This window comes from Pistacia vera, unplaced genomic scaffold (genome assembly GCF_008641045.1).
Source record: "Pistacia vera cultivar Batoury unplaced genomic scaffold, PisVer_v2 Contig328, whole genome shotgun sequence".
In the NCBI taxonomy this organism is placed as follows: domain Eukaryota; kingdom Viridiplantae; phylum Streptophyta; class Magnoliopsida; order Sapindales; family Anacardiaceae; genus Pistacia; species Pistacia vera.
Window position 1 is genome coordinate 5,937 of NW_022196144.1, and position 16,596 is coordinate 22,532.

The 16,596-nt window shown below is 34.0% G+C and overlaps 2 protein-coding genes across 3 annotated transcripts; both read right to left on the bottom strand.

The window, feature by feature from the left end:
• Nucleotides 1-3,433: 3,433 nt before the first annotated feature.
• Nucleotides 3,434-6,215, bottom strand: LOC116137505 (translin-like). Its single transcript, XM_031423202.1, has 7 exons — nt 5,823-6,215; nt 5,547-5,643; nt 5,341-5,456; nt 4,389-4,433; nt 4,101-4,126; nt 3,851-3,986; nt 3,434-3,753 (listed from the first exon to the last, which is right to left on the bottom strand). Exons 1-7 carry the CDS (start codon nt 6,187-6,189, stop codon nt 3,644-3,646), a joined length of 897 nt encoding a protein of 298 aa, XP_031279062.1. The 5' UTR covers nt 6,190-6,215; the 3' UTR covers nt 3,434-3,643.
• Nucleotides 6,216-7,509: 1,294 nt separating this feature from the next.
• Nucleotides 7,510-16,274, bottom strand: LOC116137497 (putative white-brown complex homolog protein 30). 2 transcript variants are annotated; one of them, XM_031423192.1, is made up of 14 exons: nt 16,042-16,274; nt 15,870-15,946; nt 15,154-15,423; nt 14,535-14,598; nt 14,293-14,436; nt 14,066-14,100; nt 13,486-13,559; nt 12,101-13,026; nt 10,409-10,705; nt 9,778-10,251; nt 9,141-9,289; nt 8,593-8,882; nt 8,368-8,501; nt 7,510-7,868 (listed from the first exon to the last, which is right to left on the bottom strand). In XM_031423192.1, the coding sequence occupies exons 1-14, from the start codon at nt 16,272-16,274 to the stop codon at nt 7,715-7,717; spliced, it is 3,321 nt and encodes a 1,106-aa protein (XP_031279052.1). In that variant the 3' UTR covers nt 7,510-7,714. The 2 variants fall into 2 exon arrangements, with proteins under 2 accessions (XP_031279052.1, XP_031279053.1); XM_031423193.1 differs by lacking the exons at nt 7,510-7,868; nt 8,368-8,501 and having other exon boundaries at nt 8,645-8,829.
• Between the last annotated feature and the right edge of the window lie 322 nt (nt 16,275-16,596).

Here is a 16,596-nt window from a genome sequence, read left to right on the forward strand (position 1 = left end):
CATTCCCAGTAATCTAACATTCCTTGAACCAAACGCCCCTGAAAGTTAGTGTTGGATTGGAGGTTGTTTTTACATTATAGGTTTGGGCCTAAAGAGTGTGAAATTGAGTTTTTTTTTTTTTTTTTTTTTTTTTTTTTTTTTTTTTTTTTTTGGTTTTAAGGTTTTAATTTGATAATATGAATGATTTTAAGTTTTTTTTTTTTTAATGGTAAAAGAACTTAATTATTTTTTTAATAACTGAAGTGTCCGAATCAGCTTATGTGCATTTCGATTAACCTTTAAGGGGAGCTATTCCACAGTAACCCACAATCGTGACCTCTAAGTAAATACTAAGAAATGCATTGCTTTACGTCTAACTGGGAATTGAACTTGAAAATGTGGGTTAGACCATTTGTAACCCTCTTAGTTACCCATAGCGCTGAACACCTATGAATAGATAATTAATAAATTTTTATTATCCTAACTTAATCGTAGGAAGATTCGTTTATTTAATAATAATATATTGAATTTTATAAAAGAAGCTACTAATATATATATCATTTGTGACTAAAAAATGAGTAATTAATATTTTAATTTGTATACCAAATTTCAAATTGAAATTTGTTATGTAATATTCAAAAAGAGGTTTTAGATTAAAAAATACAAAAACTAATGAATTATTTTTTCGTTTTCTAATCTACATTAGTCATAGAATTGTTTTCAAAAATTGTTCCTACATATTACAACAAAACATGCTTTCTTTTAATATCTGTTTTTATTGTTCTAAAAACAAATAATTGTATTTGAAACTTAACCAAACATACACTTCCGGATATTTCAAAAGATATTTTAACGTTGAGTTGAAATATATTATCATTTTTTTTATATTAAAAGGTATTGAAATGTTTTTTTATTATTTTAAGTAACAAAAATACTTTAATTATTTTTTAAAGACACAATGTCTATGTTTTTAATATAAAAATGCATATGTTTTTTATTTATTAAATTCCACTTTTTACTTTTATTCTCCAAATCATTAGATTAAAATAATTGTACAAATTTATATTTCTATCAATTTATTTTACTTAAAATTCTAATTTACAATTCTTCAAACTCATCAGTTAGGATATAAAATTGAAAAACTTTATAGTAACTTTGTTATTATTATTGTAAATATCACATTATGTAACGATCCTAATTGACATTTGTGTTTGTTACACATCTTTGCACTAAAATTATCAGTTAATAACATTTTCGTCCCTGAGTTTGAGAAAAATGTCAGTTTGGTCCAGTGAAATTTGAGAATATCAATGTAGTCATTTTCAGTTCAGATAACTGCCCTTAGAAAATTCTGGTATCTGTTTGATGCTTGAGATATGAAATGCCTATAATGCCCTGTTTATCTTATTAGAAAGAATGAATACTAAATATAAAATTCAGACTTTAAAGATTAAAAAATTATAGTAAAGTTAAATTAAAATGAACAGAATATAAACAATTAAAAGCACATTCACAATGAAAACTAGAATATTAAAGATTCTATTTAAAAAAAAAAAAAAATCTAGTTTTTTTCTTTTTTCTTTTAACATTTATATTATAATTTAAGAATGTTAGTTATATATGTTCTAACCCTTTTATGAATTATGCATTCAAATTAGAATCCAAAACTACATTTCTTGTCTGAAATTTGATGAATCACTGCCAAGTGCGAGCAACAAGACAAGTTGGATGCATTTTATTGTTTGCCTTTCAAGGGAAACCTTTGATAAAGAAAACGTTTACAATGATCCATTTCCAACTCTCATTAACGTGCGTTTAGCACGCCGCACTAGATTAAATTGAATTGGAATAAATTATTGTCAAGTGCGAGACAACAAGACAATTTGAAATGATTATTTAAATAAAAATTAAACTTTTTAAAATTTTAAATAAACAATGAAAAAAAGTTGACTTTTAGAATCTATAAGTATCATATAATAATTCTATATTGAAAATTGTTTTTTTTTTTTTGTTAAATGAATGAAATAATTAGTGCTGAGTAAACCCATGTCCATGGGGGGCTGTGGGTTTATTTTGATTCTTTGAATAGACACCCCAAAATTGGAGCCAAACATGTGACAAAACAAAATAAATACTGTAACGGAACTGTTCATCCGCCTAGTGCAATTCAATACTGCAAAACATACGCGCCCTATTCCATCGTCATTCTTTTACAAATTTTCCCTCATAATATTAATGTGTTAATTCACAATTGATTAATTTATAATTAATTAATAAGAACCATATAAAACTTGTTGTCAATTAACTAATTACGAACTGCCACATTAGAATTATAAGAGAAAATTGGTATAAAATTATGAATAATACTATAAACACCAAAATTTTACACTGAATTTTTATACCGAACCGCAGGAAAACTAGTTAAACGCGATCACGCTAGAGTCTTTTATGAATGAACAACCGTCTAATATTTATAGATGTCTGCCCATATTTAATAGACTTTCGTTTATATTGTATGGACGAGTATCCATTTACTATAAGATGGACGCCCGTCCAAAAAATTTAAAAAAAAAAAAATGGACGCCTGTCCATACTTAAAAAGAAGCTTCCCTCAGCTTGTTTGACTTGGACGCCCGTCCATTCTAAATAATAGCATTTTTCTTTGCAAAACATCTGCAAGCATGAGATCAGATTCATGAACTGCAGAAAGGGCACCAATCAAAGTTGTGTAAGCTGAAAAAGCAGGCCTGAATTGGAGTGTTGTTTGTTGAAAATGTCAAGAGCAACTTTAGTTGTTGAAAGAGTCTTCTTCACCCTTTACATGTTTGGGAATACTTCCATGAAAAAAAAAGAGTGAAGAACCAGGTGTCATGAAAATAAAGAAAGAAACAATTGCTATTAAATAGAGAAATGGACGTGCGTCCATCTAAAAGGATGCCCGTCCGATACTTTTTTTTTTAAAATTGAAACAATAGACGAACGTTCAGCTAATAAGGACGTCCATCTATTCAGTAAGGACGCCCGTCTATAATATATGGATAGGCGTCCATGATTTTTGTTTTCAAATTTTTTTTAGTTTAAATTATGGACGAACGTTCATTATAGGTAGACAGTCGTCCATATAATATGGACGGAAGTCCATTTAAAATAAACGGCCGTCAAATAACAATGAACGGTCGTCCATATTTGATAGACGACCGTTCATTCGCAGAATATTTGTTAACATGCTACGTGATTCGTCTGATTCAGTAGACATATCGTTCGGTGTAAAAATTCCATGCAAAACGTCAATGTCCGTAGCATTTTTCTAAAATTATTCATATATTAATCAAATATTTTTACCAATCTAGTGATGCCAGCAGATAAATAACATAATATATACTTTTATTTATCAGAAATTACATCCACGGTTAAGATTTTCTACCTTAAAATTATTAATTTAAAATTTCACACATGAAAAAACTTTTATAAGATAATAGTATTATTTTATCAAGTTTTCTAATATAAAATTCTCCCAAGGAAATAAACTGCCACAAAAAAAGATCTACAAGATCTGAAAATTACCCTATTTTATCTCGATTAATTCCTTTCCTGATCATCTTCGAAAGAACATAAAATCTAAGACTGTTCAGTAATCAAAGATGAAATGAGGAATGATTGCAATCTATGATTCTGCTTTGGTTCCATGATCTTCAGTTGAATCCCCATTCGCTAATTGTCGGATCTTCATGTCATAATAAACTTCTTCAACCCTTTTTAAGTCATACTTCAAACCTGTTGCGCCAGCCAAGAGAGTAGGATTTCACCAAATCAACTTTAGAATAAGTCGTTTAAAGGCATTTCAGAAATAAGAAGGGCGGATAAAGCTTACTGTCAAACTTCTTGCGCAGAAAATCATTTCGGAGATTAAGCATACGGAAGGCAGAATGAAGATCTGTTAAGAACTTCAATACCTTTCTTGGGCAATCATAGTTCCCGGCAAGCACTTGATTTACCACATACCTTGGCTGCAAAACCGCAACAAATTACAAAATGATTTATTCTACTATCAATTATTTTCGTTGGATGCCAAACTTAATCAGATCACCATCTTTGCCAATATCGAGTTTGCCAAAACTTACCATTTCATTAGAAAGGAAACACAGACCTGCATAATATAAAAAGTATATCCATCAGCATATCTTAAAAGAAAAAAAAAACAGCCATTACCACAGCACATTATAATTCTTGCACCACAAATGGAAAAAGAGCAGCGCCCCAGCCATCAAAAAGATACATTTAAATTGAAAACAGATTCAACTTTCATTAACAAAAAGTATAACTCCAAAAGAACTTAACATTGTCACAAAGTTATTTAACAGAAATATTCTCTAGAAGCTAATACAAACAAAATCTCTTGGAACACTCACCAACAAGGTAGTCCTCAATGTCCAAAGCAAACTCAGGATGGTGCACTGCATCATAAATAACCAAATAATATTTGAACTCAAGACTACAACGCACAGTTGAAGATCTTGGGTAATTACAGAAAGGGAAAAAAATAACATATAGGGGAAGAGAAAAGCAGAAATTGTAATAATACGCATACTGTTGCAATCTCTCTTCCATTCATCATGCCTTACCAGAAGACTATCAAGACAACATCAACTATACCTCCCAAAATAAATTAAAAAGATAAATGGACACAGCATACTCAAATTGAATGTTATATTTTATCCACCATAACATAAAGTCCCCTAATTCTAAAGCTTTAAGAGTCATAAACTAGACACTTCATGCAGATAGCTCCAACCAATATTAAGTCCCAAAAAGCAAAAAATGAATGATAAACTAGTCTGAGAATAAATCAAACAATGGTTCCAGTTCAAAACCAATATGATTGAAGACAGACTTCAGGTCCTGTCTTGTTTGAATGAGGTAAATATATAACTTATCTCAAAATGCTTCTAAGATGACTCACCAAAATCTTATATTGAACTTTAGGTTTCTACTGATAATCGGTGAGGATTGATGACTTGGCTGGCAAAGCATATATGATTCTTTCTAAACAAATTCGTTGAAAGTACTTTGCAACATGATCAAGTCAAGTACTTCGCAACCTTATCAAGTCAAGTACTTCGCAACCTTATCAAGTCACTCATGAAACAGAATGTAATACAAACAGGTAGACAAGAAGTTAGAAGTTTATATAAACATAGATGATTATAAAAAAAGTTCCCTTTTTATGTTCTCTTACCAGTGTATATATCCAAGAACTACTCTATAATGTAGGGATTACAGAACAAGAAGAAATCAATTTCATAAAATCAAGAAGCTGAGACATGATGAAATAAAAAGCGCCAAAAGTAATGGCCAACATACAGCCAAGTTTTTGTTCAACTTCCGCATGCATAAGAAGAGTTCCAGTCTCCAGCCAGTGCATAAAAGCAAGCAGAGAAACCACATTCTGTGTTTCACTTCTCCAATCACCATGATACCTTAAAAAAAAAAAAAAAAAAAAACCACCAACCATATATTACTGAATTCAAATAATCAACAATCCCAACCTTCTAAGAAATTATGCTCACCTGTAATACTCCCCAGGACATTCAAATAGAAACTTAGCCAGTTGACCGTAAAGCTCCTTCAGCACATCAATTTGAGCCTTAGGCTTCTCTAAAACCTCTGCACCCACATCATAATGAAACTTACACCATTTCATTCCTTTTAAAAAATTGTCATTAATATTTAAAAAAAAAAAAAAAAAAAAAAAAAAAAACAAATTTACTCAAACTAATATAAGCGTTTTTACATGTTTTATAGAAGAAGCTAAAAGTTTTACTAAATCTAAATCATTTGGTTACCAGGAAGTGGCCGGGACTGGTGAACAAGAAGGAGGCCAGCGTGCATGAGCCTCGTGGTGGACTCGATCTCCAGAACAATGCCTCTTATTCGCTCACGCACGCTTCCAGACTCTTCCAGCTGGACACGGAAGTCCTCGAACTGCTTCTGCAAAGAGCTCGGCGCGTTGCTCCCACCGTCCGTCATTGAGGAGTAACGTAGAGATGCAGAGAGCGGGCGAAAAGTTTCGGATTTGATGCCAGAGAAAAGCGACGGAGATGGCGGAGGAGCGGCAGTGATGGGAAAGTGGAGAGGAGAGTGTGAGGGTTTATGGAGCGACCGGTGAGAAAGTCTTTTGAAAGCGACGGCGTTCCTAAACGCCGATTTCATGCTTTAAAGTAGATTTTCTTTTTTAATATATATATACGTGTATATATTTCTGACGATCAAATGTTTGCCGCTTGCATTTTAACACTTGGTAATCAACGGCACCGTGTCGTGCCACATCAGCCTAAATTGAATATTATATGAATAATGTAGTCGATTGGATATTAAGCACTTTAAAATCCAAGGGCTCATATTTTTTTTTGATTAAAACCGGTATTAAAAATCTGATATTTGAAGATTCTTAATAAATTTAAGGGTTTTTGATAGTTTTCAAATAGGTTGAGTGTAGTTAAAATTGAACAATCCCACGAGAAATAAATCCATAATATATAAAGAGTAATGCGAGGCCCATAACCTTCTCTCACAACCTTCGATGTAATAATTCGTTATTGGTCAGCTCGTAAAATGAGTCATGCCTGCTTGTATGGGTCTTGTCTACCTATTTGCGAGCTAACCAATAACGAATTACCATGTCAGAAGTTGTGAGAGAAAATTGTGAAAATAATATTATTGATATATAAAACATAAATTCAAAGCAAAATTATGTAGGTTTGATATTTTCTTTAAATAAAAATGGATTTTTACCTTTTTCTATTATTTATACTAGGGGGAACTGATTGAAACCGGAACTGGCAAGTATTTGGGGTTCTGGTTCCGATTCCTACTCGAAACTGGCCCTCACAAGGTAAGTTTCGATTCTAAAAATTAAGAACTAACTGGTTCCAGTTTTGGTTCTCGGTTCCTACAAAGGTGGAAACGAAACCAAAACTAAGATTTGGGTACCCAAGTAAGAACTAGGATTGAATTATAATTTTTGTGAACAATTGGGGGTGTATTTGTAATTTTTGGAGGATTTATTTGTCATTTAAAAAAAGAATAGGGGTAATTAAAATTAACCTGGGTACCCAAAACCTCTGTTTCAGGTTTCGGTTTTTGGCTTCTGGGAACCAAAATCGGCCGGTTTCGATTCCAATTCTAAATCTAAGGAACCGATTGGTTCCAATTCCGGTTCCTTTGAATTTGGGCAGGTACGGGGACCCACCCACCCCTAATTTATACAGAATTGCATTAGCTTATATTTGATTATTTTCATAAATTACATTTTACATTTATGTATTTGTTACAAATCAAATACCTCCTTATTCCTTAAACCATGATACTGACACAAAATTGTAAAATATTATAAATTCTTTTCACTCTTCCATAACAAGAAGTGTAATATACTGTTAGCTATCCTCATTTTCTCTATAGAATAACAAGGTGCAATATGAACTAAAAGCTCCTTTTTCTTTACATTCTTTTCACCTATACAAGAAGCAATTCTTTTTTTTTGCTTACTATCTTATTATTTATCTACATGTCTACCTAACGGTTAGTAGTGAATTCCTATTGCTAAAGAGAATTTTGCTTCTCTTTTGGGTATTTACATGATCCCCTCTCATGTTGAGTTTTTACCATGATACAAGAGACATCAACCGGATTTTTCATTGTTAAACACCATTGAATCAACTAAAATGAACCTCCTAAATCACTTCTTGATAGTCACCATAGATATATAAGCTAAAATGCGACTAATGATGCCTGTAAGAATTAGGAAGATGAGATTATGAGTCCAATCACCAATATGGTACCCGCCTTGCATTAACGAACTGCAACGAGTAATCAGCCAGACTCCCGAGTATCTGAGGAACAAGAAAGATGTTGAGCTTATATCACAGTTCTGGAAACGTATCAGTGGCTTTCAACTCTTAAAATGAGAGAGCTATTGCTTACATAGTTGAAGAATTTAAAAAAAAAAAAAAAAAAAAGGTGATGTCAAATAGTCACAATCAGAATCATTCTTCCTTATGCAATCTGCAATAGTCTCTAGAAGATCACATCTATGGCATATATGTTAATATCTGTGTGTTCTTGTGTTCTCACGCTATAAAAAGACTGAAAAGATAGCCAACACAGGCGAATCATCTCTTAACAACTTCTCATGAGCACGCAAATTTCAGTGTGCAGTTATTCATGAATTATGAAGTAATTTGGTTCTCTACTCCATATATTTGAGGTCATGCCTTCTACCCCGTAAGAAAAAATAAATTGTTCAGTGGAAATGTTCTACTGCATAATGAATGTGTATTTGGTACCTATGCAATCATACATAATGAAAAGAGAATTCCAGTCAGCACAAACCTTTGGGCGTTTGCAATGACAAAAGATTCTAGAGCCCATCTTGTATAGCACAATTTTGCCAAATGTTTTACAATTTCACTATCTTTGTCCTGGGTTGCGACAAGAGTCAAAACAACAGGAAGAAGCACTGACCACTGCAAGAAAATGAGGAAGAATCATCTCATTAGATAAAAGAACATCCTCCAGTTAATGAGACAAAGCAAATTCATATCCTCTAGAACATACCAGTTGGGCAGGACTAGGCTCAAGGATGATTGCAAACACATAAGCTATTCCAGTCACACAATATACAAGGCAAACTAAGACGATGTAATTATCTGCGAAGGTTGATCTGGGATTGTTGAAGAAAAAGAACATTGATAAAAAAACCAGTGGCTTGATGACCGTATTGAAATGATCAAATGTATCCTTGGAAAGAAAATGAGCTAGGCTGCTGATCCCAGATGCAGTCTCTCTTTGATACTGCAACTTGTCCAGAGTAAATGATCTTAATGCTGCGATCTTGCATAGTAGTGCTGCAAATCAGCAAGTTTATGCAAAATAAGACTAGAAAATAGCAATAGAAACATAAATTGAAGATTATATTTCTAAGTTTTTCACAGCAGTTTCTAGTTGGAAAGGACCATGACAGTAGTGTATTATTTGAAATGGATGAGAAGTGGCAAAGTAAAACTTCTAGATCTCTTTGTCCATACCAATAAAAAAAAAAAAAAAAAAAAAAATCAAATTGATTATTATCAAGAATAGCAGCAACTTTGAGTTTTGCAACTTACAAACAGCAATGACAGTATAAGTATAGCCAAGGGAACCAAATGTTTCATCGCTCACTTTCGCAAGAATTCCCAAGCAAGCACCTGCTACTAATAGAATGAGATAATCAACTGCTTGCATTCTGGCATCACGTAGTCGCTGTTTTCCAACCCTGAAAAAATATTTTTCTATATTATAAAATTGTGACAAACTGAAATAAGTTTCATGTAGTCCCCAAAAGGAAACCAGCTCCACCTTTTCAAATAAATGATAAGCTTTAATCTAAAAAGACCAGTTTAAGTAATCGGTACGTTGCCCAACTACTGATTAACTTCCATATTAAAATTCATACAATTTGATAGAAAACTTATGATACCAGGGAGCGAGCATTCTGCCTGAAGTAATGATTATATAATTGTCTGTGACTGAAAAAAATAGCCAATCAAAAGTGTGTAACTTTCTTTTGAAGGTTTTAAATTGTCAGTGTGATATAAAAAGGGGCATGGCTCTGCTCTAGTCAATCATCCATATTATATCTCTGAAGACAATGGTAAACCTTATGTTAATTTTCCTCCATTGGTATCTTAAGAAATGAAGAATTTTGGCTAGCTGCCTACTCGTGTTTCTACATTAGGAAAGAACGATAAATTTTTTTTATACCTCCCAAGAAAATATTTGTACTGACGAGCAATGCCAGGAGTTCTTCTGTTGGATAAATCTTTAGAGTTCAAGAAGTTGTGTCGTATATGATCATGCTTTAGCTCAACATTAGACTTTAGGTCCTGCCACAAGTCTCCAGCAAAAGATTGTTCAGTGGCTCCAGCACTAGGATCTGCTACATGACTGACCAAGGAGGAACAATCTCCATCAACATATTGCAGCATATCTGCAGGCACAGGATACCCATTATGTAGCATCCACCTGACAGGAAGCTGTTGATGATTCACACCTCCACTTGGTTTTACTATGCCTTCTAGAATGTCAATGAAGTGGTCTGGAGGATTAATACGCTCTGGTACAATGATCCCAAGGCCAGCAAAGTATTTTTCAACTTCCTTCACAGATCCGTGATACACGGTCAGACCACCTTTGGCTAGAAGTATTAAATCGTCAAACATCTTGAACAATGCATAACTGGATAAGAAGAAAGCAATGTTATCTTTGCTCTACGCAGATTTTAACGAAAAAAATTGCTATATCATGCAAAAGTTTGTTTATAACCTTGATGAGCAGAGTTAATGGGAAGAACAAGGAAAAGAAGGTCATATGATTTCTTCCTTTACAAGCATACCTTGGTTGGTGAACTACCATGCAGACATTAACCCCTTCAAGAGCTTCACGTCGAAGCGCTCTAAGAAGCAACTGTGAGGATGAGCTGTCCAAACCAGAAGTGGGCTCATCCAAGATCAAGAGTGAAGGTTCTATGACCATTTCAATCCCCACATTAACTCGCTTCCTCTGCCCTCCAGAGATTCCTCGCTTTTCCACTGTCCCAACAAGTGAATCTCTTACCGTCTGTAGTCCCAAGGACTCAATAACTCTTTCAATGACTAGGACCTTATCAGGTTTTGACATACCGGCAGATAGTCTCCATATTTTTGGAATCCCGCAACATCAGTTAAACAAAGTTAGATTGGAACAAAGAGAAACATGAAAATATCAAAAGAATGTAGATGCACTAGTAAAATTATGGGATGGATCAACAACATGAAACCAGACTAATTTTTCGGCAATAATTTGAAAGAAGGTTCCAAAATGAAAATTATAGTTGTAAGAAATTTTAGTAGAAAGGACAAAATTTGGCATGAATAAGACATTGTCATTCAAAGCAGATGGAGAGATCAACTACGAGCATGCCTTTTAAAGGATGGTTTATGCTTGTATAACTGGATATGAGAGGCCTTGTTCATGAAAGATAATAAACATAATAGGTAGCCTGAGTAGCCTGAGTAGCCTTTGTTTCTTTCTCCATCAGCGAAGATCATTGTTGTGGAAGATTAGGTTACATTAACTAAAAGGTGCATGGACTGTGCCACAACCAGATAAATTTTTGATACAAGAACAAGAAAAGGAACCAAGAAAAGAAAACAAGTAAACCATTCTTTGAGTTTATACCTACTACTGAAGGTCAGAGTTTTTGGAGACAAAAATTTAAAGGGCACCAGAGCTCACAACTTAGACAATATGTCTGCTTCCCACAGGAAAGGATAAGTGACTTACTAAATAAATCCTATGGAAATTGCATTTTGAAAGTGATGTTTTTGAATGATAAATGCTCCAAACATTGAAAAAAGTTGTGGCCATAATTAAGGAACACAAGGTCTTAGACTATTTAGAAAGAATTCAAAGATCTGAATACTAAAACTAGGCAGGTATAATTATTTGATTTTCAATATATTTTCCTTTGGCATATATAATGTTAACTGTATGATTGTTTTTAACTTGTCGGCATGAAACAAGACACAGCATGCTCCAACTGATGTCTTTCATAGAAATGGATTCTTTAAAATATTTCTTGAATTCTGGGCTGGGGAGCAAGATCCTGAAAGCTTAAGTAAAATTTTAAAACTATCAGAAAGATACTTAAGTCATTCATCGGAACGAGACTCAAGCCCAAGAAATTAGACGGGAGAGTGGAAGACTGAAGGAGCTGAGTTAGCTGAATTTGTTAACCTAACTAGCAGAAAGATAGTAGTTAATATAAAATTTATTCGTGTAGACCAGTTGAGACCATCTTTAAAGTGATCGCAATTATTAAAATCAAAACCAAGTGATTCCAATTGCAAGAGGCACTACTAATACTATCAAGTTCCTAGTCCTTAAAGGAGGTTAATATTCACAAACAACATGAAGCAAATGCGACAATCTTAAAAGTTAATGACAGCTATTAACATTTAAGAAAAATTCCCCAGTCGCTAATGTTCTATGAGAATTGACACCAATATTTTAGAATCTTAAACAGTAACGAATGCTGTAGACTTACCTGCAGCTTGCATTGAACTGGAGATTCTCCTCCACAGTCAAGTTCCCATGCACAATGTCATCTTGTGGGACAAAACCAATAATTTTCTTATATGAGTGGATAGATTCAACTTTTCCATTTATTAGAATGGAACCTGTCATAGTGCACCCAGTTGCTTTTCCAGCTACAGCAGAAAGGAATGTTGTTTTTCCAGCTCCAGATGGACCCATGACAGCAGAAACTCGCCCAGGCCTAATTTTCCCATTGACACATCTCAGCAGATGTTTGTTTTTTCCTTTCAAAGTTAGGGTAAGATCTTTAAAAGCAACCTCAGTCACAGGCCTGGTCTTGATGTCACCATAAGCAGCCATTGAGACTAATCCTGAGAAAGTCAACTTCTGTCCCTGCTGCAGAGCTTTCTCCTTCTCAAGTTGACCATACGCATACTTGAAAATTTGGCTGTCAGAATGCAGTTTTTTACCTTTAGGCTCTTGCTTTCTAGTATTTTTATCCCCAATCTCCAGATTAAAGCCTTCGAAACCATCCAGGTCACTGTCAAGGGCATGCATCATTTTTTTTAGGCTATTTTCTTCCTTTTTCTTGGCTTTTGAAGCTGCAGATGATTGCTCAAATGAGCTTGAAGTACCTGGAGGCTTTAGGGGCAAAGAAACATTATCAGAGCTAGGATTAGCTGGACCAAAATCCTTCAGCTGCTCTGATTGCCTTGTGGTTTTTCTTTGAGAAAATGTCCGTGATAACTGTTGTTGTAGCCCAGTTGCCCGTTTCTTGGCAACTTCTTTTGCATGTTTCCACTTTTCACGTGCTTGTGTAGTTTCTCGTACGTGCTTTACAGCAGCTTCTCTGCGTTTAGCCAGTCTTCTTTCCCTAGTGCTGAGAACTTGGTCAGACCAATTATAAAGAATGAGCAGCAGAGTAATCAATGCAACCTACATTGGCGTGTCAAGAAATGTCATATGTTATCACACTAAAACAGGTGCTAGCAGGTCATCTAAAATTGCTTGCTTTGCAAGTGCAAGAGGACACTCTGTATTAAAAATTTTGGAGATTTCACTACGATGTTACGAATTTATTATTCTTTCCTTTTTCTTTGTTCAGAGTAAAGAGTGATCAAGACTTTGGGAACAAAATTTTGAGATGCTACTAGTATATGATCAGTGAAGTAGAATGTATACAGTAAAAGGGTAGGAATATATTGCCGCATAACACTTTCCAAATAAATTAACCATAAATGCATTCAATGTTCTGATTGAAAATCTTAAGAGAGTATCAGACACGAACTATAAGTTGAAAGCCACAATTGAGAATACTTTAGATTGTGCATAAACAACTCACCATATAACCAGGTTACAAAAGAGTTTTTAAATGAATTTTTCGTAAACACTTACAAGAAGCATGACACCATAGGCATGGATATTTTGGTTTTCAGTATTTGAATTACATGTAGCCAACTTGAAGCATGCTGCAAGACAGTAATATAAAAATCTAGTCAGTTATCCAGTCATTCATAATTCAACCAAAAGCATTAAGCAGGCTTTCAAGACTCCAATGAAAACATAGAAGATGTGACACATGTAACCATTTTGATGATATCTTACTCACACACAACAACTCAATTTTTCTTTATTGAAGAATCAAAATATTTTGAGAATCATATCCATATTTGAGTACACCAGACTAAGGGTAAGCTTAGGAATGAGTGCTTGATTCATAAATTACAAAAACCACAAACAGGCATTAAATATTCAGAATTTGTTGAAATATAATTCATCCAACACTTGTTGCTGTAATCGATCGCCATTCTCTAAATTTTTCTACCTAAATTTGATTGATTTTGAATTGACTAACATATAATATAAGATCATGTATGAATTCAACATATACTGATGGAGAATTCTAGCAAGAAAGGTCAAGAACTTAGATTTAAAGCTGTAAAAATCATAAGCCAATAAAACTAACTGAACTTACGTTCTTGAGAAACGGAACCCCTCCTGCAGTAATGTCTGCAATTGCATGAAACATAATATTAGTGAATCTAGATATGGATCATCAAACAGTTACACTATATCATCAATTCATTTATTGAGATAATTATATGAACTGTTCATAGTAATTCAGAGTCCAAGCATTAGAATATCTTGCATAAACTGCTACAGGTGGCAGAAAAAATGTGAGTTCTGGGATAAAATCAGTACCCAGCGCTGCAAGGAACTATTCTAGTGGTAGTTGGGCAGTATGATCCAGGGGAGCAGAAAAGGTCACTACTCTCAATATCTGCCCAAATATGTGCACCACCACAAGTATGATTTGGTTTTCCAGGAGGAACTTGGTAACTGTATCTGCAATTTTTATCATCTGATAAACATTAGTGCATAATATAGATTATGAGAACCTAGGAGAGGAAGACAAAGAATATGAAGAACGGACGTGAACTTACGGGTCACATGCTCCAGTTGCTTTATTTAGTCTTGCAAGTGGACAGTGAGATCCTAGTGGGCAAGCTTCATTCATATGAACATGGAAAACAACAAAGGCATTAGATACCTTTTGCTTCCATGAGTAAAGGTCCATTGCATCAACTTACATATTATACAAAACTGGCATCAAGGTTTTTGAAATATTTTCTGAAGAACAAGTTAATCAATAATCCCACTGTTTAGGGCAACAGCAGGTCATATGCTTCCGAGTTAAAAGAGATGAAATCCTTCCCCAAGTATGAAAGAAGATAATATAATTCACTTATTAGTCTATTCCTTTTGTTTCTCTATAAATGGTTTCTAGTTCCATAATATAATTCTCCTATCACCAGAATTAATGAACTTTGGCTGATCACTATTCATGTTTTCTGAAATTAGGATAAAAAAAATTGAGGAATTTCTCTTGTATTTAAAACTCCCACAAATAAAAAAATTATCACCGTGTTCAAAGCAAATGGTTTCATAAACAATATAGAAGAGATAAAAGTGAATTATGAACCATCTAAGAACAAAGATGTTCCAACCAAAATAAAACATGAATATATGCTAACAATAAAAATAGGATCATCTTATACTTACGTATCATGCAAGTAAGACCCCGTGGGCAGAAGAACCCCTCACAACAAGGTTGACAAGTCTGAGTCCTAGAAGGAATGACTTTTGAATTTTGAAGTTCAACATGTTGGTTAGCACTACAACCCCATCCTGGTTCACATCCAGAAACCCATGAGGTCAAATTGCAGTTCTTGTTTGGTTTCAAGTAACTGGTTGTTTTTGAACCCCTCCCAAATAAACTGTTGAAGTAGAATTTTATCTCCGCTGCTGTACATAGTCGTTGTGCAAGATCCTCTGCTAGTAAAAATGATACCCTTCATTAGAAACAAGGAGAACTATTTGGATTATAGATATATTTCTGCCAGAAGTGAAGAGAAATAAAATGTTTGTGCATGCCATCAAACTACTTAGACAAGAAATGCTATGGCTAAATTTTATCAGCCCGCAATTCTCCAAGTAGTTGGCAAGAAAAAGGAACATATCAAGACACTGACTCCAATGATCATGTACCAACAGCTTGACAGGATGCGAGTTCACGTCATTTGGAATACTCAGCAGAGAAATAATCAACTGAGTGAGAAAACTATAAACATGTATTGTCACTAGCCCCTTTTTCAAGGTTTTGTATAAAAAGTTCAATTGTGCTTATACACACAATTATGAGCATCATTGCAGCACTCTATCATGTATGAATTGAAACTTCAAGAGCATCACCGCAACACCAATACATAATGTCATACCTTTTGTTTTCTTGATACAATTTGTCAAAAAATCCAAATCTCCTTCAAAATTAAATGCTTCATTCCAATCAGCATCACTGTAAAACAAGGAGTTCAGGTACTAAAACCAAATAAAAAGAAGAAAAATAAACACAAAAAAGCAACCAACGAAAGAAACTCTGGATTTACGCACACATTCTTTATGCAGAAGCCCAACTGAGTCTGGATATCACGGATTAACACTTTAGTGAGATTGGAAAGGCGGGCATAGATGAACTGTGTAACTAGACGAGAAATGGCTGGGTCTCCTGTCTTACTATAGGCATTCTCATCCACACTCCGCACAATTGGAAATAAACTTAAAATTAAAATTAGAGACAATATAACATGGGGTACCCAGTAGATATTAATCCGAACTTCACTCATTTCTATCCTCTAGAACTCTCCCAATCACAAATTTAAGCAAAAACCATCTAATAACTTGATAACAAAATCCTTGAATAATGTAAGTCCAAACGGTGACTGACTACGGCATTGCCACTAGCCAGCAACAACCTTTAAATACTTCCAATTTAAATAATATACTAGTTGGACTCAAAATATGACACTTCACGTGTCAGCAATCAAGATTTTGAGTAATGGGATGCTAAAATCTCTGCATAATACCAGTGCGATTAACCGTGACACCTCATCACTTCATTATATTGAAATACAGGGTGCTTGAAAATGCTAATGAAATGCTGAAATG

What these genes read in the sequence shown, in the direction of transcription:
- LOC116137497 (XM_031423192.1), bottom strand. Translation starts at nt 16,274, where the DNA reads ATGAGTGAAGTTCGGATTAATATCTACTGGGTACCCCATGTTATATTG. An exon ending in CAGTTCAATGCAAGCTGCAG is followed by an intron (nt 10,706 to 12,100) that starts GTAAGTCTACAG and finishes AAAAATATGGAG; the next exon opens with ACTATCTGCCGGTATGTCAA. An exon ending in ATGGTAGTTCACCAACCAAG is followed by an intron (nt 10,252 to 10,408) that starts GTATGCTTGTAA and finishes CTTCTTATCCAG; the next exon opens with TTATGCATTGTTCAAGATGT.
- LOC116137505 (XM_031423202.1), bottom strand. Translation starts at nt 6,189, where the DNA reads ATGAAATCGGCGTTTAGGAACGCCGTCGCTTTCAAAAGACTTTCTCAC. An exon ending in CCAGTCCCGGCCACTTCCTG is followed by an intron (nt 5,644 to 5,822) that starts GTAACCAAATGA and finishes ATGTGGGTGCAG; the next exon opens with AGGTTTTAGAGAAGCCTAAG. An exon ending in CATTGAGGACTACCTTGTTG is followed by an intron (nt 4,127 to 4,388) that starts GTGAGTGTTCCA and finishes TATATTATGCAG; the next exon opens with GTCTGTGTTTCCTTTCTAAT.